This window comes from Oncorhynchus nerka, linkage group LG22 (genome assembly GCF_034236695.1).
Source record: "Oncorhynchus nerka isolate Pitt River linkage group LG22, Oner_Uvic_2.0, whole genome shotgun sequence".
Classification (NCBI taxonomy): Eukaryota; Metazoa; Chordata; class Actinopteri; order Salmoniformes; family Salmonidae; genus Oncorhynchus; species Oncorhynchus nerka.
Window position 1 is genome coordinate 52,198,578 of NC_088417.1, and position 24,596 is coordinate 52,223,173.

A 24,596-nucleotide genomic window follows, 5' to 3' on the forward strand; every position below is an offset into this window, starting at 1 on the left:
CTAGTAAGGGAGATATCTGGCCAATGTCAGTTTGTTGAAATACTCTAAAATGGGGAAGAATGAAAAGTAGACCAATGTTTTCCAACTCCTGATTAAACTAGAGGCTTGAAAATTAGATGCATTCACTACTCTTTATAATAGCGAACCATTACAATTGCAGAGTATTTCCCTACAGATATTGTTTGTTTGACATATTGACCTCGAAGCCCACTGACCTTCTCCTATGATCAGTAGCATTATCTATACTGGTCATAGCCTTTCCCAGTGTTTTCTCCAACTCCTCTGCGCTAGAGCGGCACTGGGACGTAATGAGATCAGAAGGGAAGAAATACAAAGGGGAAATGCATTCTGTGGGTCTCTGAGAGGAAATATAATACATTGCATTAGACTGTATTAACCATATAAGAGTGGGTTCATTCTGCTGTTCAAATCAAATGTTATTAGTCACATGCGCCGAATACAACAGGTGTACACCTTACAATGAAATGCTTACTTAAGAGCCCCTAACCAACAATGCAGTTTCAAAAAGTACAGATAAATATAAGAGATGAAAGTAACAAGTAATTTAAAGAGCAGCAGTAAAATAACAATAGCGAGACTATATACAGGGGTTTACCAATACAGAGTCAATGTGTGGGGGCACTGGTTATTTGAGGTAGTATGTACATGTAGGTAGCATTATTAAAGTGACTATGCATAGATGACAACAGAGTTGCAGTGGTATAAAGAGGGGATGGGGGGCACTGCAAATAGTATGGGTAGCCATTTGACTTGAGATTCTGGAGTCTTAGGGCATGGGGATAGAAGCTGTTTAGAAGCCTCCTGGACCTAGACTTGGCACTCTGGTACCGCTTGCTGTGCGGTAGCAGAGAGAGCAGTCTATGACTAGGGTGGCTGGAGTCTTTGACAAATTTTAGGGCCTTCCACTGTCACCGTCTGGTAAAGAGGTCCTGGATGGCAGGAAGCTTGGCCCCAGTGATGTACTGGGCTGTTAACCCTACCCTCTGTAGTGACTTGTGTTCGGAGTCCGAGCAGTTGCCATACCAGTCATGATGCTCTCGATGGTGCAGCTGTAGAACTTTTTGAGGATTTGAGGACCCATGCCAAATCTTTTCAGTCTCCTGAGGGGGAATAGGTTTTGTCGTGCCCTCTTCACGATTGTCTTGGTATGCTTGGACCATGTTAGTTTGTTCGTGATGTGGACACCAAGGAACTTGAAGATCGCAACCTGCTCCACTGCAGCCCCGTCTATGAGAATGGGGGCGTGCTCGGTCCTCTCTTTCCTGTAGTCCACAATCATCTCCTTTGTCTTGTTCATGTTGAGGGAGAGGTTGTTGTCCTGGCACCACATGGCTTGGTCTCTGACCTCCTCCATAAAGGCTGTCTTGTCGTCGTCGGTAATCAGGCCTACCACTGTTGTGTCATCGGCAAATTTAATGATTGTGTTTGAGTCATGCCTGGCCGTGCAGTCATGAGTGAACAGGGAGTACAGGAGGGGACTGAGCACGCACCCCTGAGGGGCCCCTGTATTGAGGATCAGCGTGGCGAATGTGTTGTTACCTACCCTTACCACCTGGGGAAGGCCCGTCAGCAAGTCCAGGGTCCAGTTGCAGAGGGAGGTGTTTAGTCCCAGGGTCCTTAGCTATTCAATAGTGCTTATGATGTGGATTATCATCTCAAACAGATACTTACAAGAGCTCTCATGTCTATATCATAATAACTGTTGCCAAGCTTGGCAAAATACTATAAGATGTAAACATTGTAGTGAATAGCAATTCAATTCACTCTTCCAAAGCATGGGCTTAACTGGATAGCCAGCTTGCAGTAATCACTTTTCACCATAGGGTTGCAGCAGAGACCTCAGATGTGAATCTCTAAATCACTTAACAAAGCATGAAAGCAGGAGTGATCATGATAAACCATATAAAATAGCATACTGTTTCAAAATCAAATGTGGCATACAGTTCTGGATATACTAATTCCCCTACTAATTTCCCTGATATAGTTGTAAAAAATGAAAAATATTCTAGATTTGTTGACGTTGCAAAGTGTTTGCTTCTCAAAGGAATATTAATCACTCACGATAAGTTCAAAATAGTATACTCATGACCATATACAAACTCCTGGTCTACACTAAACTGTTTTATGTATCATTTAAAGCAAATGTTGAGAGGTCAGTTTGAAGTGTGTAGGAAAGAAAAGCCAAGTAGTAAATGTAAGGCCCAGGAGAGGGCAGCACAGCCCTAAAAGACAGGCAAAGAGCAGTCTGTGTTTAGTCTCTCCTAGGAGATGGATATGTGGTCCTCATCTTCACCATCCAAACTGGGATAGACAGGTGTGGAGGCATTGATTATATTAAGTGTCCTGTCCCAAACTTAATTATAATGCTGAGTGATACTCTATGATGACAGGTTGGACTGTATAAGGCTGTGTCATAGAGCAAATGCAGGGCTTTCTAGGGAATGAAGTGGACACACACACACACACACACACACACACACACTGCTATGATGTGTAAGACCCTCAGTTCACTGCAGTTGTGAGTGTGGTGGCATCTGTCTCAGTATAACGCCACACACACTTTACGTCACAACGAGATTGATACACACTGTGATTTTAGACTTAAGTTTTTCTGGCAAATTCTCATATTAAAGTATATGTCCAGTGTTCCAGATTTGAATGAAATATTTACAAAACAGCAATTACACTATGCATGTAATAGATGTCCTTCCTAGCAAATGATAATTAGTTATGTTAAAGCAGCTTTTCTTTGTTTCCCTGCTTGGCCTGAGTGAAAACAGAGTTTTTTTGGCCTTATACTGGTCAAGAAAAGTGCATACGCTCAGATATTCAAGTTAGCTACTAACTCCACGTGGGGCAGGGCTGCACACACTGCCTAGCAGGCTTAAAAAATTTTTTTTTTTAAAACGAAGGCCTATTGTCTGTCGTCAAGTAGTATGGATGGATGGATTCAGGATTTGGAAACACATGATGGAACTACTAAGGCACTTTACTGTAACAGCAACAAATGCAGACTGATTATTTTACAAGCGTGAGCCTTTTATGTCCATTGCTTTGTCACTATTCCTGATATTTTCGTTGAGCTAGCTACTAGTTAGCAAGTTGTGATTGCTAGGAGCTAAGCTAGCTAGCTGGGTCATTCCTATTGTGCGGTGCCATTTCTGTCCACAGGAAATAAAATGTCTTATTTAGTGTAAAATATGGATTCCAAAAGGCTTTAAATACAAGGTCAGGTGTCCTTTACCTTAAAAATTTTAAACACTTTTTGCCAGTGCGTGTAGGCGTTGTTGCCATGTCCCCAGGTGTTATTTCTCAACATTCAGAAGAAATATAAGCCATAAAATTATACTATGTCTAAAATCGTCATTATTCTATAGTCTTAGTCTCTTTCGTCAAAGTTTTGATTATTGTATTTATTATTTTATTTAAGATGTGTGTCCCTGATATCACTTTCCACCCTGTTTAGTTGTTGTAATGCTCCATTTAAGAAAACAATCCCCTTCCTACTATGACACCACATTCAGGAATTGTCATCATTTCTTTAGTGGGAAAACTATGGTGCAAAGATAGATAAAACGGTGTGTTTATATTTATTTGCCCATGTTTCATGTTATTTATCTGTATGTTCCACTCATAAGTGTCCACCCTATTTGGCTAAATTATTTCAAAAATTAAAAAAGAAGTTAAATCCTGTTCAAGTGTTTAGCATTATGCTATCTCAGTCTTGCTCACTCACAGCGCTATGGCCAATTTTGGCTCATAGTTTCCACCCTATTAGTATTATGCACTTTACAAATTGGAAAAGTCATCCAAAAATGGATGAAGTGCCTGAGCTTGACCAATATGTTTTCCTGAAAGTCAAACATGTCATTTTCCTGATAGAATATGACATTTATTTTATGTCAACAACTGCTAACTAGGTTTCCTCTTGACATCCAACTTGTACTGTAGTTTCAAACCACTGGATTTAAAATAGCACTGACTTTGCTAATAGCTACTTTGAAAATGTGCCTACTATGACTGAGGTATGTGGTTGTCCCACCTAGCAATCTTAAAATGAATGCACTTAACTCTGTCTGCTAAATGACTAAAATGTAAAAAACAAAATATGATGGTTGATGCTTTGGCTTGCTTTGGTCTTGGCTAAGCAGCTAGCTAAGTTGGCCTTGATAGCGAATGTTAGCATGCTAGCTTGCTGCTTCTAAACATCCAGCAGGCCAACTTATAAAAACCACATGATTTGAAATATAAGTGACTGGCGAGGTAGTTGTTGTATAGGCTTTGTCTGTTTTGCTAACACTGCCTGTGGATTGCTTGCCTTGCTAGCAGTTTGTGTACCTTTTTGAGCCTGTGTCTCCGCTAGTCTCCTTCTCCCCACCGGAGAATTTATATTTTTGTTTTTGAAAAAGCTGCTCGACCAATCCAGAAGGGTCTGTCCCAGCCAAGAAGGATGATGTCATTCTCCAAGCAAATTTCAAGCATTTGTTTTTAATGGTTTGTTTCAAAAACAAGTTTGAGATTTTTTTTTACTGAGTGGGTTTTGTCATTTATGCTTTGGCTACAAGTAAAGGACCGGTCAACAACATTATTTGGGGATGAGCAAACATAATGAGATTTTAAAAACAGTTTAAGAAAGCTGCTTACTCAATTAAACAAATGTGAGTCCCCCACAGTAGTGCTGCATATTTCTGTCACATTTAATCTAATTCATATGTTTGCATATCTAAATACTTGTTGACTTTTTTAGGTATCGTCAATAAATGCCCAAAGTCCAAACACAAATAGCCCAGATTTGTTAGTATGTAATTGGAAGGCAGACAGACGTCTTGGTCGCTAGGTGACACAAGTCTTCAGAAGAAGACGTGCTCTGGATGTGAAAATTGACAGGTCTACACATCCATCAGACTACGCTCTATATCTAGAGTACAGATGAGATGGCTATAGTCAGGTGTTTTTGAGCCAATAATCCTGTAACTCAGAACATGCTTTTTGGCATAATATTGCATTTCTATTAACATTCTGTTACGAGAGACTATTGGGTCAGATGTGTCACTGTTTATTTAAGCTGATAGCAGTTGAGTGAAAATGTTTGATCGGAGACCCAGAAATTATTCTACCTTTTATCCCTCTGTCTCTCTCTCTCCTTCTCTCGCTGACTAAAATCACTAAGCTACTTCAGGCAAGGCAATTATGGGCACTTCAGCCAAGCTCTCTCCTGCATTACATAAGGCTTGATTAAAGCTTCCTTCCTGTGACTTTTAGAACATCATAATCAACCCTGCTTCCAAACCGATTCTTGAGTTAGACTCAGCAATATGACATAGATGTAGATGTGGAAAGTAAACAGCATAGTGGGCCAATTTCGCCAACAAAGAGCGTTGAAGCGCGAGGCTCAACTTCTCCACTGTTTTGGCCACGTGACTACCATGCTGTAACCACGTGAAGCGAACCTGTGCACATGCTCAGACACTGTGTGTGACTGTGAGAGCAAAGTCTTGCAGCTCGCTCATCTCAATATCTGCTGTGATACTCAAGTCATTTCGCTCTGTCTACCTTTAAGGTCCCTTAGAACGTAATGGTGCCCAATGTAATTGTATAGCTTTTAGACTGCTGTATCCCAACAAGCTCTCTCTTTGCTGACGACTACACTAGGTGGACAGTGATGAGCTCCATATTTTGTTGTTAAGGGCATACAAACACACTACGTGGCCTAAAGTATGTGGACACCTGCTCATTTAACATCTCATTCCAAAATCACAGGCATTAATATGGAGTTGGTCCCCCTTTTGCTGCTATAACAGCCTCTACTCTTCTGGGAAGGCTTTCCACTACATGTTGGGACATTGCTACAGGGACTTGCTTCCATTCAGCCACAAGACCATTAGTGAGGTCGGGCACTGATGTTGGGCGATTAGGCCTGGCTTCGCAGTTGGCGTTCCAATTCATCCAAAAGGTTTCGATGGGGTTGAGGTTGGGGCTCTGTGCAGGCCAGTCAAGCTCTTCCACACCGATCTCGACAAACCATTTCTGTATGGACCTCACTTTGTGCACTGGGGCATTTTCATGCTGAAACAAGAAAGGACTTTCCCCCAAACTGTTGCAACAAAGTTGGAAGCACAGAATCATCGAGAATGTCATTGAATGCTGTAGCGTTAAGATTTCCCTTCAGCCTCCCGAGTGGCACGGTGGTCTAAGGCACTGCATTGCCATGCTAGCTATGCCACTAGAGATCCTGGTTTGAGTCCAGGGTCTGTCGCAGCCGGCCGCGACCGGGAGACCCATGGGGCGGCGCACAATTGGCCCAGCGTCTTCCGGATTGTCTCTCCTAGACCACAGCATTTACAGTTGACCTGGGCAGCTCTAGCAGGGCAGAAATTTGACAAACTGACTTGTCGGAAAGGTGGCATGTTGAAAATCACTGAGCTCTTCAGTAAGGCAATTCTACTGCCAATGTTTGTCTATGGATATTGCATGGCTGTGTGCTCAATTTTGTACACCTGTCAGCAACGGGTGTGGCTGAAATAGCCCGAATCCACTCATTTGAAGTGGTGTCCACATACTTTTGTATATATAGTGTATGTTTCTGAGGATTTGGATTAATGTTCAGTTCAACATTTATTCCCTTAGCCCTTACCCCCTAGCCACTGCTGTAGATCTGAGGGGACTGGATAGATTGATGCAATATTGCGAAACTCCACCCAGCCAGCCATTCAGAAGGCAGAATGAAGCTGTCTACTAGAGTTCCTAGTGTGTTGGGGCCGATTTGGAATTCAACATAAGTCTGCATGTTGAAGTGACTCACCCCCTTTGTTTGTGGTTGAGTTGTGCAATGACTTGACTTGTGGAAATACATGATTTGTCAGAGTGACTTTTCTGTGAACTTTTCAACCTCATAAAGTTGGCTGTGATGGCTCAGCGAATTTTCAACGGGTAAATAACTTTGAAAAATATTGATGGTACTCTAGAGTCGCACATCAGTGATTTTACTAAGAGTTCTGTTGTTTGAACAATGTAAAAAAAGAAGACACAAGTGTCCTTTATATTTCTTATGGAATACATTTTGTTATTGCATAATATACAGTATATATTCAAATACTCTGCAATTTTATGAGTTACCGGGTTGTTGGACTTGGCACTGACTGCTTTCAATTTCAATGTGGAACATTTGCTTTTTGCTTGAAATTACATGGTCAATTGCAAGTCAAACTGTAAAATTATCATGTGCTTTTTTAGTGTTACAAAATACAGCAGCAAACTTTATAGCTAAGTAAATATATTTTTTATTTTTTACCTTTTTATTTAACTAGGCAAGTAAGTTAAGAACAAATTCTTATTTTCAATGACGGCCTAGGAACAGTGTGTTAACTAACTGCCTGTTCAGGGGCAGAACGACAGATTTGTACCTTGTCAGCTTGGGGGTTTGAACTTGCAACCTTCCGGTTACTAGTCCAACGCTCTAACCACTAGGCTACCCTGCCGCCCCTTTTGTCCATTTTACTCAAACAAGTTACTCCACTCATGGTCAATTCGAATTTGTTCTATTTAAAACCAAAACTTTTTTATCTCTCTTACAGAAAGCATGCACCAAATGTGGCATTGAGACCCAGTGCAGTCAGAAAACAACCCAGTGGCTGTGCAAGATCTGCAGTGAACACAGAGAGGTAACGTACATCCCTACAACTGGATAGCCCATCTACAGTATACATTGAAATGCCAACTACATGCTTTTTGATTATTCTCCTACACATTGATTAGGGGGTTATCCTATTAATTAACCACTGTCAGTTTGAGAAAAGTGCAATAAAAATGGAGAAGCAAAATGGTATAATTTTATGGAAACTATGTACCTGTAGCTCAGTAGCAGCAGCCAGCGACAATGTAGAACCACAGACAGATACTACATGTCTGTAACTAGTTTACAGACTTCAGGCAGATTGCTGCAGGTTGGCTTTCCTCCAGGAATAAGGGTCTCTCGGGGCTTGATTTGGAGGCCCAGTGGTCATCAGCAGGGCTGGCCGGATCTGGATGGGCATCTCACCACAGTCTTGTTTACAATGCACAGGAGCCTGATTGAGGGAAAAGGCCTCTTGTCTTGCTGATTGCCCCCTATAACAGGAACCTCGTGTCTGGTGACCCGTTGTGACCTCATGAAGTTTCTATGCCCTCACACGCTGGTTTCATTAGCTGTGTGGCTTTTTATCTAATTATCATAGCAGTGTGGATGAATCACTGTGGAGCTTATTGGTTGGGAAGTAGGTCCAATGGTAGTTTATCCCCACATTCATATTTTGGATTATGGAAATGTTCCTGTAATGCTGATAAAAGAGCGATAAGAGTGTTTACGATGAAGGGTTGTTTTGAGGGATGTGTCAGCACTGTAGTATCGGCATGGGGCATTCTAGACCTCTGAGGGTACGTCATGTTTCCATCCAGGGATCTTTTAATCTGAATTTATATTTTATGTTATCAGGTGTGTAACATTAAATCGTTCTCATTAGGGAGTATGGGTTTCTTCCTCAGAAATGCTAATGATGAATGTGCTGCTATGAGCCATTTATCCCCAGTGTAATGCTAATAAGATATCACTATCTACTTAGCACAAAAGAGGAGCAGGATTTCCCAAAGTGGTTAAACATTTGCATTCAATTCCAGTAGCTTTTCAAACCTTTTTAAGGATCTAGGAACAGCCCCGTAGAGTGTGATACAGTATGACTGACATCCAGATCAGTCTAGTCTCTGGCGTATGCCCTCCCATATATCAAAGGTGTTCTCCCGTTTAATCCTGTCATTCTCTCCACCTACATACAGTGAGGGAAAAAAGTATTTGATCCCCTGCTGATTTTGTACGTTTGCCCACTGACAAAGAAATGATCAGTCTATCATTTTAATGGTAGGTTTATTGGAACAATGAGAGACAGAATAACAACAAAGAAATCCAGAAAAATGCATGTCAAAAATGTTAGAAATTGATTTGCATTTTAATGAGGGAAATAAGTACTTGACCCCTCTGCAAAACATGACTTAGTACTTGGTGGCAAAACCCTTGTTGGCAGTCAGAGGTCAGACGTTTCTTGTAGTTGGCCACCAGGTTTGCACACATTTCAGGAGGGATTTTGTCCCTCTCCTCTTTGTCAGTGGGCAAACGTACAAAATCAGCAGGGGATCAAATACTTTTTTCCCTCACTGTATATCAATCATGGATCAGGATCTTGATACCTGGCCATAGACAAAATGGATGTGCATTATTTCAGTTTTTATATTGGTAATTCAAGCCAAACACCTTTTTGTGAAGCACAGTAACAGCAGTCAATGGACCATCTGTCACTCACTATACTATAGGATTATTTTAATTGGCCTCTCTCAACGAGGAGTTTGTTTCATGTGTGGGGAATAATTAAACATCTGAAGCACTTAATATTACCATAATATTATTACCTCCATATTATGTAGGCCTATATCCAGATTATTCAAGTAATTTGCCACTTTCCCCTCATGGAAAGCCATATCCCATTAGTTCCCCCAAAAAGCTGATTAGATGGAGCCTCTAAATTGATAACCCACAATTATTACCTTACAGCACATAACTTCTTAGTTTCAGGTAGGCCGTCAGTTTCTTTTCCTCCTGATGTATGGATCACTAGGTAGTCTGGACTGTAACAGGGGAGGTGGAGGTAAAAGGAGGACAGGGTGAGTTTTAGCGGAGAAATCACATGAGCACATGAATAATTCCATGGCTGTGCAGGATTGAGGATTGAGAGAGGGCACTGTACCATAAAGACGTTTATGTAAAAATGTGCAAATGTTTTTGAACCACACACTGTGCGTCGAAAGGCAGTCTTCATTTTTCATTTCCCTCCGCTGTGAATCTGCTCCAGCAGATAGTCACTGAAAGGCAGTGTTTGACAGGGCACCTTATCGGCCTTCCTCAGATGATGGAGGTGCTTACTCAAAATGGCTGTCTTCAGTCGGATTTGGGCTCGGGCTGACATGCCTCTGTGGAGGCGCCCCTCCTGAGTTTAGTTTACCCCAGTTCTATTTTCTCAACTCTTCTCGCTCTTTCTTTATTTCTCTCTCTTTCTCTCTTTCTCTCTTTCTCTCTTTCTCTCTTTCTCTCTTTCTCTCTCTCACTCACTCACTCACTCACTCACTCACTCACTCACTCACTCACTCACTCACTCACTCACTCACTCACTCACTCACACGTGTGTGTGTGTGTGTATATATATATATATATATATATATATATATATATATATATATATATATATATATATATACTTTGTCACAGTGTTGAAATACTCTGTGATAGCTGTGAGCAGTGCTTATCTCTAAGGGACAGGTCAAATGCTTATTGGTTTTTAGGCTCATCTCATGCTCACTCAGTCGAACTCACCACTGTACGTGTGTTCTTTCTGGAAAATTATCCTTAAAATGATCATTGCCGTGCTGTTTCTGGTTGATAACATGCTTATTGATGAGATCATTTGTGACCGACTACCTTGATTCAGTCTTATGTAGCAAAATTCGATAAAAAAATAAATAATAATAATTACATTGGATAAAAGAAGACAAAATGGTATATCATACACTATATTTAAGGAACAATGGGAAGATAATTCTGCTTTGAAAGTTGATAAACGTTGAATGTTTTGGTACCTACTGGATAGCTCTTCTTTGTCTACACCTATTCAGCATCGTTCACAACCTCTTAAGCTTTAGCCCCACCCATCTCTTTAAAGGTTGATCTGAGCATTCTGTACTAACAGCTTGGGTGCTTGACTGCTGTTAACTGGCTAACTTTCTAGCTATACTTCCAGACACAAAGAATGGCTTACTGAACATTACTCGCCCTAGTAGAGCTGGTTAGGCTGTTTTTTATGTTATCCAGCGTGTTGGTTACTATACTGTCAGATTGTCAGTTTTGTAAAGAGTTTCACTCTCGGAGCGTTCAGTGCGCAGACTGGCCTATGAGTAGGGTTGATCTGAGCGTTCTGACCTCATAACGGCAGTCAAGCACCCAAGCTAACATTGGCTAGCTTTCTACCTACTTCCAGACAGAAATGTGAGAACACCCACTCTGACCATTTTACTCGCCTTAGAAGAGCTGGTTAGGCTGTTTTCATGTTATCCAGAGCGTTGGTGACTAACTGTGCTGCTGGCAACAATTTAATTATGCTTTTTTTTGCCAACGTTCACTGACACCGGCCATATTCAACGTGTGTTGAGCGTTCGTAAATTCATCAGTTATTCTGCGCTCTGGCACACTCAGACTAGAGTGCTCTGAAATCGGAGTAGATGGCCAGACTGAATTTATGAACGCACCCAAAATGGTTACTTGCATAGTGGAGTCTTTTTTGCTAAGACATGTAGCTAGCTAAAGAATGAGCCATAATCCCAACTCATTACGTTACTACCCTGCATGAATCTGCAGGTAACTAACAAACTAACAAACCAGGCAAGCAAATGGCGCTGAACTATGAATAATAAGATCATACACGTAACGTTAGCTCGCGAGCCAGCCAGCCAACATTAGCTAGCTAGCTACCAGTACACTTTAGCTTGAAATGAAAACGACTTTGTTGTTTATATATGTACAGTTGAAGTCGGAAGTTTACATACACTTAGGTTGGAGTCATTAAAACAATTTTTTTCAATCACTCCACAAATTTGTTGTTGACAAACTAGTTTTGACAAGTCGGATACGACATCTACTTTGTGCTTGACACAAGCAATTTTTCCATCAATTGTTTACAGACAGTTTATTTAACTTATGATTCATTGTATCACAATTCCAATGAGTCAGAAGTTTACATACACTGAGTTGAATGTGCCTTTAAACAGCTTGGAAAATTCCAGAAAATTATGTCAAGGCTTTATAAGCTTCTGATAGGCTAATTTGACATAATTTGAGTCAAATCAAATCAAATTTGATTTGTCACATACACATGGTTAGCAGATGTTAGTGCAAGTGTAGCGAAATGCTTGTGCTTCTAGTTCGGACAATGCAGTAATAACCAACAAGTAATCTAGCTAACAATTCCAAAACTACTACCTTATAGACACAAGTGTAAGGGGATAAAGAATATGTACATAAAGATATATGAATGAGTGATGGTACAGAGCGGCATAGGCAAGATACAGTAGATGGTATTGAGTGCAGTATATACATATGAGATGAGTATGTAAACAAAGTGGCATAGTTAAAGTGGCTAGTGATACATGTATTACATAAGGATGCAGTAGATGATATAGAGTACAGTATATACGTACACATATGAGATGAATAATGTAGGGTATGTAAACATTATATTAGGTAGCATTGGTTAAAGTGGCTAGTGATATATTTAACATAATTTCCCATCAATTCCCATTATTAAAGTGGCTGGAGTTGAGTCAGTGTGTTGGCAGCAGCCACTCAATGTTAGTGGTGGCTGTTTAGCAGTCTGATGGCCTTGAGATAGAAGCTGTTTTTCAGTCTCTCGGTCCCAGCTTTGATGCACCTGTACAGGTGTACCTGTGGATGTATTTCAAGGCCTACCTTCAAACTCAGTGCCTTTTTGCTTGACATGGGAAAATCAAGACCTCAGAAAAAAAATTGTAGACCTCCACAAGTCTGGTTCATCCTTGGGAGCTATTTCCAAACCCCTCAAGTTACCATGTTCATCTGTACAAACAATAGTACGCAAGTATAAACACCATGGGACCACGCAGTGGTCATACCGCTCAGGAAGGAGACGCATTCAGTCTCCTAGAGATGAACATACTTAGGTGTCTCACAGTACGGACATTGAAATGTATTGCCCTTGCCACATCTGCAGTCCTCATGCCTCCTTGCAGCATGCCTAAGGCACATTCACGGAGATGAGCAGGGACCCTGGGCATCTTTCTTTTGGTGTTTTTCAGAGTCAATAGAAAGGCCTCTTTAGTGTCCTAAGTTTTCATAACTGTGACCTTAATTGCCTACCGTCTGTAAGATGTTAGTGTCTTAACTACCGTTCCACAGGTGCATGTTCATTAATTGTTTATGGTTCATTGAACAAGCTTGGGAAACAGTGTTTAACCCCTTTACAATGAAGATTTGTGAAGTTATTTGGATTTTTACTAATTATCTTTAAAAGACAAGGTCCTGAGTTTATATCTGTAGTCTATCAGGCCATTACATATAGTTTTTTAAATTTCTATCTCTGAGAGAAAATGTCCCCAGATGTCAGAAAAGCTATTGAATAGAGCACGTGATGCCGCGGAGCTGAGCAGACGTTGACAAACCGAACTCTTCAAAGTTATTCCATTATTACCTAAATAACAACGTTGAAACAATATTCTAACATCGGCTGATACATTGTCAAGTACTTACCTTCCCAAAGAGCCATGGACCTTTGACCGAGAGGCAAGAAGGACGACCAAAATGTTGTTGATTCCCAAGACAGCCTCTTGCGAGCCTGCCGACATGCTGGCTACTCTCCTCCGGGAAATTCTGTATGGTAACAAGCGTCTTTCTCTGAAAATTTACAAGAAATCGTCTGAACTCCATTCTTCCATTGACGACCTGAAATCCTCCATAAATTATCTCCTTTTGAGAATGACAGGCTGAGTTGCGCATTAGCACATTTGAAGATACCATCACTCGACATGACCAGGTCTGATACAACTGCAGAAGGACAATGCCTACCTCAAAAACAAGGTAGACCAGATGGAGAACCAGAGCAGACGTAGTAATATCCGTGTGGTGTGATTGAAAGAGGACAGCGAGGGCCGTGACCCGCTCCGTTTCTTCACTCAATGGATCCCGGATGTCCTAGGCATAATCAACTTCACCAAGCCGCTGGAAATCGAACGCGCCCACAGAACATTAGTGCCGAAACCCCGGCCAGATGAGCCCCCACGGGCCGTCCTGATCAGGTTCCTCCGTTTCCAGGACAGAGAGAATATACTGCAACTCACAAGAGCCAAAGGGGACATCACCATCGATGGCAAGCGTGGATCTCGCCAGACGTCGCAAGCAGTTCAGACCTGCCACCAAAGCACTGAAGGAGAAGAACATCCCCGCGAAAGTTCAGTACAAAGGTCGAAGCCATCTCTTCAACACACCGGGAGAAGTGTTCACTTTTCTGAACAGCATCTGAACTAGGATGGTCTCTCTGGGGGATAAAATACAGTTTGTTTGTTTTCTCTTATCCGGGCTGTACTGGGACTGAACTGCTGATATCTTCTTGGAATTTGGATCCGTTTACGCCGCTATCCGGTTGCTATAATTGATTTGTACATTTTCAACTAACCGTTTTCCCCGGGTGAGTTCTATTGCAATTACAGGAGAGTATATTTTGGTTTAGTCAATATCCACTGGGCGATGCAAATTAGTGGGCTCAGGCCCACTGCTCCCCCCCCCCCCCCCCCCCCATTTATGTTTCTCCTCTCCTGAAAAGAGACTCAAGCAGCCCTTACTGTGGGCAGTAAATATTCAGCCATAAATGTCTATTCACAATGTTTGTTTTTAACTTAGAGAGCTCGCAGGTTTTAGTTTCCGCCAAGGTTTAGCTAGTAAGACCAAGATGGAAGGCGAGCAACAACGCATCTCTGCAAGTGTATTCATGTTTGATTGTTGTTTAAGTCTGACAATTGAGGTGGGTGAGGTTTCTGTTTATTTTTTTATATTTTTTTCTATGTTTATTGTTGTTTCCTTCCTAAAGAGACACATAGGTCACTTCTGTGTTCAAACTAAAGTTGAAACATTTCCTGACTATTTACATGAGAGATTTCCATTCGGTTACATATTTGAAACCCAACCTGTTTAATCCACTTAAATATGTCACATTCAACGTAAAAGGTCTTAACAGCCCGATTAAAAGGAAAGAGTCTATACATACCATAAGAAAATAAAGGCTGACATTGTGTTTTTACAAGAAACACATCTTACAGCCAGTGAACACAAGAAATTGAAGAGGGAATGGTAGGACAGGTTTTTGCGTCCTCTTTTAACTCCAAAGCAAGAGGAACTGCAATTTTGATAAGTAGACACATCCCCTTCTGCGTCAACAACACCATCTCTGATCCCTCGGGCAGGTTTGTTTTGGTGCAGGGGCATATGTTTTCGGAGTCTTCGACCCTATTGAATAATTATGCTCCTAACTTCGATGACCATATGTTTATTCAGAATGTCTTCCTCAATGTCTTCCTCATGCAGGAATGGCTACTGGTTGGAAGAAATGTACATTTTTGTTTAGATACAGTTCTTGATAGGTCCTCTGATAAACCCTCACTTTTTACCAAAGCTCAACATGTCATTCATGAAAGATCTCAATTTACTAGACATCTGGAGACAGTTGCACCCACAGGATAGGGACTACTCTTTTTATTCACACCCACACAACACACACACGCATAGATAACTTTTTACTATCGACCCACCTGTTTCATAGAGTGTGAGATATCGAGTATCTCCCCAGATTGCTTAGTGACCATTCTCCTCTGGTATTATCAATCTCCATTCCTACCAAGGTAAATGGAGCATATAGATGGAGACTAAATTCTACACTCCTAAAGCAACCTGAATTTTGTGCATTCATCAAAGAGCAGATCAATATTTTTACTTTGACAAACAAATCCTCCGCTCCTGACAGTTTCATTCTTTGGGACACATTGAAAGCCTATCTGAGGGGACTATACTTAAGGGTTGAAGAGAAAACACGGTGCGGAACTGAATGCCCTTGAATCTGAAATCTCTGAGCTAGAGAACCTACCAAAGAGGCCCGACTAAAGATCTATACAGGCTTTTGGTAAATAAAAAACTGAAATATAATATTTTGAACACATATCAAGCTGAGAGGGCCATCACTAAATTAAAATAGCGTTATTACGAGCTTGGAGAGAAAGCTCACAAAGTATTGCCATGGCAACTGAAAGCAGAGGAAAGTAAGAGGACAAATAATGCTATAGCAACTCTTACTAAAGAGATCTTTCGACCCTACTAAAATGAATGATACGTTTAAGAAATACTACGAAGACCTCTACTCTTCGTAATCAAGCGATCTATCAGAGATCAACTCCTTTCTCTCCTCTCTCAACCTCCCATGCCTGTCAGAGGAAGACAGTGAGCGCCTGAGTGAACACTTCTCAGTTCCTGAACTGTTGGAGGCCATTAAATCCTTACCTTCTAATAAATCTCCTGGGGAGGATGACTTCCCTCCAGAGTTCTATAAAGAATTTAGGGAGCTGTTGGTCCCCTACCTTATGGAGGTACTTAAAAAAGCCGGGGAAGACAACTGCTTTCCAGAGTCTTTCTCTCAAGCAGTGATTACTGTAATCCACAAGAAAGGGAAAAACCTGCTGAAGTGTGTCTCCTATAGACCAATCTCTCTCCTTAGCATCTTGGTGACCAGTTTACAATCTGTTATCTAAGAGACTGGAGTCATGTCTTCTCCTGTTGGTCAACCCAGATCAGACTGGTTTCATAATTAAAGATTGCCCTCCAATAATCTCAAAGGTTCTTTGATATAATTCACCTTGCTAACGAAAACCAAATACCTAGTGTCGCAGTCTCCCTTGATGCTGAAAAGGCATACCTCTTTCACGTCTTGGAAAAGTTTGGTTTAGGTACCGTGTTTGTACATTTGATAAAATCACTCTACAAATCTCCTAAAGCTAGGATTGCTACCAATGGGATTACTTCCTCCTCTTTCCCTCTCTATAGGGGGAACAGATGAGGTTTCCCAATTAGCCCCCACCTCTTTGCCCTCGCCATCGAACCGTTGGCTGAGACTATTAGAACGTGCCCTGACATACATGGCTTTGAGGTGGGCCCCCATACCCATAAATTATCACTCTTTGCGGATGACCTTATCTTATTTCTAACAAACCCAGAGCACTCCCTCTTTCACTTGCATATCCTACTACAGTGTTATAGTTCTTTCTCTGGATATAAGGACACTTTTGATAAAGGCGAAATCTTACCTTTGTCTGTCTTTGACCACCATACCATCAAGCACAAGTTTCCTTTTAGATGGTCGCCTATGGGCTTCACATATTTCGGCATAATGGTGGATGGTAACCTGAACAACCTCTATAAACTCAATCTAGCCAGCTTGTTGAAAATGGTGGAGTGTGACCTTTGTAAATGGATGGACTTGCCTCTCACTCTACTGGATAGAATAAATGTAATTAAAATGAATGTCCTGCCCAGATTTCTATATTTGTTTCAATCTCTCCCCATCCCTGTTCCCGCAGCATTCTTTTCCTCTCTCGACAAGCTGACCAGACGTTTATTTGGCATGGCAAACCCCCTAGGGTTGGCCTGGATAAACTGTCCCTTGATTACGGTCAAGGGGGCTTAAACCTCCCCAATTTTAGAATGTACTACTGGACTGCACAGTCTAGGTTTCTGGCTCAGAGGTTTGACAATGGTCCCTCTCTCTCATGGTTGGAAATTGAAAAGTTTGAGGTAAATGATGACACTGGGGCAGAATTGTTTTACAAATGGGACAGAAAATCTATAAAAACCATCAGACAACCCTTTAATCATACATTCTGTCCTGGTTTGGTGCAAACTGCATGAGTTGTTCAGACGAGAGGGATTCCTTTCCCCTAACTCCCCTTTATGGAACAATTGATCCCTATATTTTTCCGGAATAGTAACTTTAGACCATGGTCGGATAAGAGTATCACTCTTCTGGAACATTGTTATGGGGAGGGAGTTCTTATGTCTTTTGATCAGGTAAAACAGAAATACCACTTGCCTAACAGGGACTTCTTTAGCTACCTATAACTACAAAACTTTATTAGGGTGATTCTCAAGGGACAATGGAAATTAACTAAGATGTCACCTATTGAACAACTCTGCCATGCAGACCAACCACTGTTCAAAGACCATTTCCCGTGTTTACGGTGCTCTTATGTCAGGACTAACACAGCCTGAGCTAGATAAACCCCGACTTAGATGGGGAAAAGATCTGGGTATTGATCTTGATGAGGGTCTATGGGAGTGACCTATGCATGGATGGTGTTACATTCACATTGAACTCCAGATACAGACTGATACAGTTTAATTTCCTCCATCAGCTCTATATCACCCCATCTAGACCGCACAAGTTCAAACCTGATATCTCCTTCCTATGTTTTAGATGTGGCTCAGATGAAGGAACATTCCTCCATTTCACTTGGCAGTGTTCAAAACTACACGGTTTCTGGCAGGGGGTATGCGATACCATATCCTCAATTCACGGGGTTGCATTCCCTTTAGGCCCGGAGGTCTGTCTACTGGGTAACTTTACTAACTCCAATCTTAGGCAAAGCCACACTATAAAGCTAACAGAAATATTGCTGGCGATTGCCAAGAAATGTATTGCCTTGAAATGGAAATCGGATTCCTCCCTGCCAGTTGCAATGTGGCTATCAGTTAATAGTTGTATCCCACTGGAGAAAGTCACTTACTGCTTGAGGAATAAGTTAGACATTTTACAGATTTTGGCAACCTTTTATTGACTATATGGAGAATCTCCCCTCACATCACATTGATTGAATCTCTATATAATCCTTATATAATGTTTCACACGTTATGTAGTTTACGGCAGGTGACCATATCATCCAATATTATGACTTATTTGTTCTATGTTTGGATATATAATTATTATTTTTATTTTTTTTTACGCTCGTCTGTTACTGTCACTGTCCTATTGTTGTCTATCTTTTCACTTTTGTTTTGAATGTTCTTAATTGGAAAATGCTAAAATAAAATATATAAAAAATACATTTAAAAAAGCTATTGAATGTCCAGTGGTTCTTCCTTTAAAAGTTGCTTCGTACTGCAGCACAGCTTGCAGACTGCCACGGAATTCTATGGCACGTTATTTAAGAGTCAGCCATTGTTGCCATTAATGCTAGTTTGTGCTAGTTTGACCACCAGAGGACATCTTTGAGAAGCGTTAGACTGTTTTTAATATTGGCTGTACTAGGGAAATGTAAAACCTTTTTTTGTAAGAACATAGTATGTGGGATTGATTTGAAGAAATCTAGCTCAATTCATTGGATTAATATTATGGTGTTTCTATTCCAAGAAAAAACAAAAATCATACATCTGACAGACTGCGCCTGATTCAGTAAAACTAAACAAGGATTATTGTGGATGGAGGCCGATGTTCTAGGAAGAGCCATGTATAGTTGAGGGAAAAGTGTGAAATATCTGGGCAACTACAGTGCCTTTTTAGTTAGTGAGAAGAAAATAGGAGAATAAAAAAGTTTTGTTAACATGGGGGGGACGGTAACTGGCTTCCAGAAGTTGGTGATGTACAACGTGACCGGTCGGGAGTAGGCTACTAAGTGACTGCGAGTGAAGAGCAAAATAGTCCTAACAATTCCACACCCTAATTGTAGGCTAACCAATACCCAAACGGAGATTCAATGAAAATATAAATGTCATTGATTTCTCAATATCAGTCCCTATGCTTGTCTCAAAGCAGCGCCAAACGGTGTTGAAGTAGTTGACCGCACGCGGGTAGGCTATTGCTTCAAATCCTGTTATAACAATTGGATGACTTTGGGTGTTCCAGTAAGCAACAATTTGTTGCCTTCATTAGGCTACTTTATTCTGAAAATAACTCCAGCATAGAGAAGAGAAAGGAGCCTTAAATAATTAAAACAATAAAGCGATTGAATTCACAAATGCATTTGACTGTTTATTATTGGCCATCAACTAAAAACACAGCATCTACCGTGTCATTTCATTTCCAGCGAGACTATTCAAGTCATCGACTCACTGATGGCTAAAGATGATAATCGATCGCCAAAGGCAATCTGGAATCCGCTGGCATCACATCACAACACCAACATCGCTCTAATCATAGAAGACAGTTGAAGAAACTTGAGTGGACTTCTTTTTTTTCAGAACATTAACCATGTGTGTTCTCTTGTTTTGAACTGTTCTGTAGCCCAATGACCCAATGATTGGTCTGAGAAACAGAACTTTGCGTGCTGCAAAACCAGTTCGGATTTAAGTATAACTTTTGTATGACTGACACATTTACATTTACATTTAAGTCATTTAGCAGACGCTCTTATCCAGAGCGACTTACAAATTGGTGCTTTCACCTTATGACATCCAGTGGAACAGCCACTTTACAATAGTGCATCTAAGTCTTTTAAGGGGGGTGAGAAGGATTACTTTATCCTATCCTAGGTATTCCTTAAAGAGGTGGGGTTTCAGGTGTCTCCGGAAGGTGGTGATTGACTCCGCTGTCGTGGGGGAGTTTGTTCCACCATTGGGGGGCCAGAGCAGCGAACAGTTTTGACTGGGCTGAGCGGGAACTGTACTTCCTCAGTGGTAGGGAGGCGAGCAGGCCAGAGGTGGATGAACGCAGTGCCCTTGTTTGGGTGTAGGGCCTGATCAGAGCCTGGAGGTACTGAGGTGCCGTTCCCCTCACAGCTCCGTAGGCAAGCACCATGGTCTTGTAGCGGATGCGAGCTTCAACTGGAAGCCAGTGGAGAGAGCGGAGGAGCGGGGTGACGTGAGAGAACTTGGGAAGGTTGAACACCAGACGGGCTGCGGCGTTCTGGATGAGTTGTAGGGGTTTAATGGCACAGGCAGGGAGCCCAGCCAACAGCGAGTTGCAGTAATCCAGACGGGAGATGACAAGTGCCTGGATTAGGACCTGCGCCGCTTCCTGTGTGAGGCAGGGTCGTACTCTGCGGATGTTGTAGAGCATGAACCTACAGGAACGGGCCACCGCCAGGAACGGGCCACCGCCTTGATGTTAGTTGAGAACGACAGGGTGTTGTCCAGGATCACGCCAAGGTTCTTAGCGCTCACCTTTAGTGAGAGGTCTTATATATTTAATCATTTCTTCCCTCTGAATTCATATTCATTATATAAATAGGCCCATGTGCACCTTCATCGGATGAACCACAACGTCGGCTAAAGCGATTTCATTCATGAATGCATTTGAAAGTTTTTAATTGTGATTGTGAAGAGCAAAATAATCCTTACATTTCCAAATAAAAATCTGATTGATTTATCAAGACCAATCCCCATGCTATGTCATTCAGTGATATTTATTCCCATAGTAATTCCCTATGGATCCATTAATATATTTAAAGTCCCTAAACTTGGCAAGAGTCTATTGTCCTGCTGATTAATCTGGTGTTTATTTTTATCACAATTTTCTTTAACCAATTTTAGTCTTTAATGCAGGGCCGGCAGACAAGTTCCTTACTTTTTCCCCTTCCACTTGATAAAGGTTCCAATTGATAAAGTAATTTCCAATTTCTGCCCTCCTAATTCATATTCAGTATATATATATATATATTTTTTTTTAAATTGTCTGGCTTGCCATTCCAAATAAAATTGAATATGTTTTGCTCATCTAATTTAAACATATCACCAGGTGTGGGCAAAACCATAGGCAAATAGGTCAACTCTGATATGACTAAAGAGTTAATCAGGGTGATTTTTCCACAATTAGACAGGTATTTTCACAAAGAACATGTTGTGTGCAGAGTTCACAAATAGGAGGTGGAGTTCCAGAGCTCACATGTGTGACTGGCATGGATTGCGACTCCTTCTCGTTCCTCAACCCTCTTCAAAGCGTCATTCTCCGTCTGACTTCGCCAATGGCGCCTGACTCATTGTCAATGATGTGACACTCCCCGAATACCACAATGCCTCAGCGGATTAATTTTACAATCACGGCTAAAGCAATTTAACTAAGGGTTTCAGTTAGGAAAATATGGCACTGTACAACAAGACCGGTCGAGAGTACTGTAAATAAAAATCTGATTTATCAAGACCAGTCCACATGCACTATCATTCAGTAGTAATAATAATAATCGTTGGGATAACAGATCGGAACTCATTAAAAGGCGTCTTATCTTCAATATAATCCTTAATTCAGGCCTGTAGTAGGTTATAAACTGACAATTGCGTGTCAATTCATAAATCATGTGCCATGGAATCGGTACATAAAACATCTCTTCCCAACTATTTTACAATCTATATGGCACAGCTGTAAATGTTTTGGTTTTCCAATGAAACTTGTGTGCACCTGTATATTTTTATTTATCACCATTTTTTTTAACCAATTTTGGTCTTTAATGCAGGGCCGAAAGACAAGTTCCTTATTTCTGTCTTTTCTGGTGGATTAAACTGAAATTGCAGCCATCTTTCTATGGCTTGTTTAAAAAATAATGATATTTTGGAGATGATTTTGTGTCAAATAACCGAAAGTGAGCCGTTGTAATCTGAATAATGGGAAAGAGGCTTGAACATGGGGTGAGACATTCTTACTAATTTGTAAATAAAGCCAGTTTGTTATTTACAATTATTTATTTCTGTTTTTAGAGGGAGAGAAACCAAAAGCCCACGGTGCCTATTTTCTGACAATCATCAGTCCACATGTCAAGTGAAATTCCTCCATTTGTATTTACCCATGTTCTCTCTTAACTCCAGGACCACCGACAGTTTATTTTGTTGTTGCCTGATGCAGGACTCTAGTGCCAGAAAAGAGACTCTGACTGAAAACGCCTCCATTAATTGCCACAGTTTAGACTACCGATAGAACAGCGTTCTAACTCCCCCTTGTGATAGTGTGGTGCAATGACAGAATGTTAGGGAGCTTTAATCTTCCTTCCTCAGTCTTTGCCCGTAATCTCGATAGTTTCATCCTGGCCCTTTTCCCGGCCCAAATAAACTGAGTAATCATTTTGTCTATGGATTTAAAAGTACAGACAGGTATGGAGAGTGGTAACATGCTAATGATGGAGCTATGACCCTCTTTGTAACCTGCATCCTACTCCATAATGAGATTTGTAGTTTATCCCAGTTCTTAAACTGTAGTTGAATTTTGTTCAATAGTGGGTCAAGGTTTTCAAAAATAATGTTCTCTAGACCAGGATTTAAAGCGATCCCCAGGTACTTCTAGTTTTTAGGGACCCATTGAAACCTCCAGTTGAGGAAGTCATTTCTCAGACAATGTTTTGATTGGACCAAATCTGAGGTAATGCCCCCTATGTACTTTATACCCCCATATCTCTGAAAATGCATAAACTAGGTCCAGTCAAGGCGATATGGAGAGTTGGGGTTCTGACATTAATAGTAATGTTGTCTGCATAAAGCAATAGTTTATTCTCCGTAACTCCCATGACTGATGCATCCTAATGGCTTCGGCTAATGTTTCTAGTGCTATAATAAATAGGAGAGCTGAGAGACAGTCACCTTGTTTCATGACTCGCCCTACCGTAAATGGAGATGATCGTAATCCGTTACTGACTACTATAGATTTGGGGTTGTGGTATACAAGTATAATAATATTCTGAAAGCCCGTCCAAATCCAATCTATTTAGAGTGTAAAGCAGGTAGTCCCAGCCTACCCTATCAAAGGCTTTCTCTGCGTCTAGGGATAAGGCCACTGAAGTATCCAAATCATTTGCCTTCCAGATGACATGCAATAGGTCTAAGATTACCAGATGAAGTTCTGCCTTTCACTCTTCTCACCTTCATAGCCAGAAGTTTTGAAAAAATTCCTCTGCTTTCTGCATATCTAAAGAACCCTGTGATGTATAAAGTTCTTGATATAAGTCTCAAAATATATTATTTATTTATGATTGGTAATCAGCTTTCTTGTCTTATTTCTGATTCCAGATATTTGCAGAGTTGTTCCTCTAGATTTAATTTGGCTGGCCAACAGTTTCCTGGCTTCTCACCTGATTCCATCTGCTTCAACCTGTACAGGGAATATTCTACTTTTTTACTGAATAAAGTATTCAGCTTATATTTGGTTTTCGTCAGATTTTCCAGCGTTTTGAGCCCTGTTTCAAGTTGATACATTTTCTGTTTATACTTTCTTAAGAGTAGCTGCATATGTAAGCTTTAAAAGCTTCCCAAACATGTACATTATCTGTTTCACACTTTCGTTGTTTGTTTCAAAGAATATCGTACTGTGTGTTTTTAAGGAATTCACAAAACATCTTGTCCTGTAAGAGGCTGGTGTTCATTCGACAACATTTAGATTTGAATGAGCTGGTTGATAAGCTGAATCGGGTTGGTTACAACTGTGGTTGGAGCGAAAACCTGCACGAAGATAGCTCTCCTGGAATAGGGTTGGAGAGCCCTGATCTAGGCAATGCCAAAGTGTTTATCAGTGCCATCTAGCAATGTTGCTGTTACGAATTCCAAGCTGGTGACTGTTACCTGCACCTCACAACCCTGAGCTGCACACTCCACTCCCCATCCCCCACGACCAGAGCTTGAGTGTCTAGGGGGTACCATAAACCTGCCTCTCAAACTCTCCCTGACTTGTGTGACCTGTGATCTGATAGGTTGCTAGGGATGTTACTAGGGGGCCGGACTTCTGCCCGTCTTGTCTACACAGGTCACACAATACTTGCAGTCTCCCTCAAGCAGTGGCAGAGAGCTTCATCTCTGTCTCTGCCCATCAACAACTGGACTCATATCTCTGGACGTATGGGATGGAGTGTATGCCCAAAGTAAATTTGTGTGACATGTACTGTATATATTGTTCTTAATAGTTAGTTGTTGTTGCATTATGTATGCTGCCTCTGTATAGCTTGTAACCTGTAAACATGTTCAAAAGCTT

At 41.1% G+C, this 24,596-nt stretch overlaps 1 protein-coding gene across 1 annotated transcript in view; it reads left to right on the forward strand.

Annotated features, from left to right (window-relative positions):
• Positions 1-24,596, forward strand: part of LOC115105315 (double C2-like domain-containing protein beta) — a 314,653-nt gene that overhangs the window by 23,258 nt on the left and 266,799 nt on the right. Inside the window, 1 exon segment of the mRNA XM_029627235.2 lies at positions 7,596-7,682. Coding sequence (XP_029483095.2) covers positions 7,596-7,682 — 87 coding nt within the window.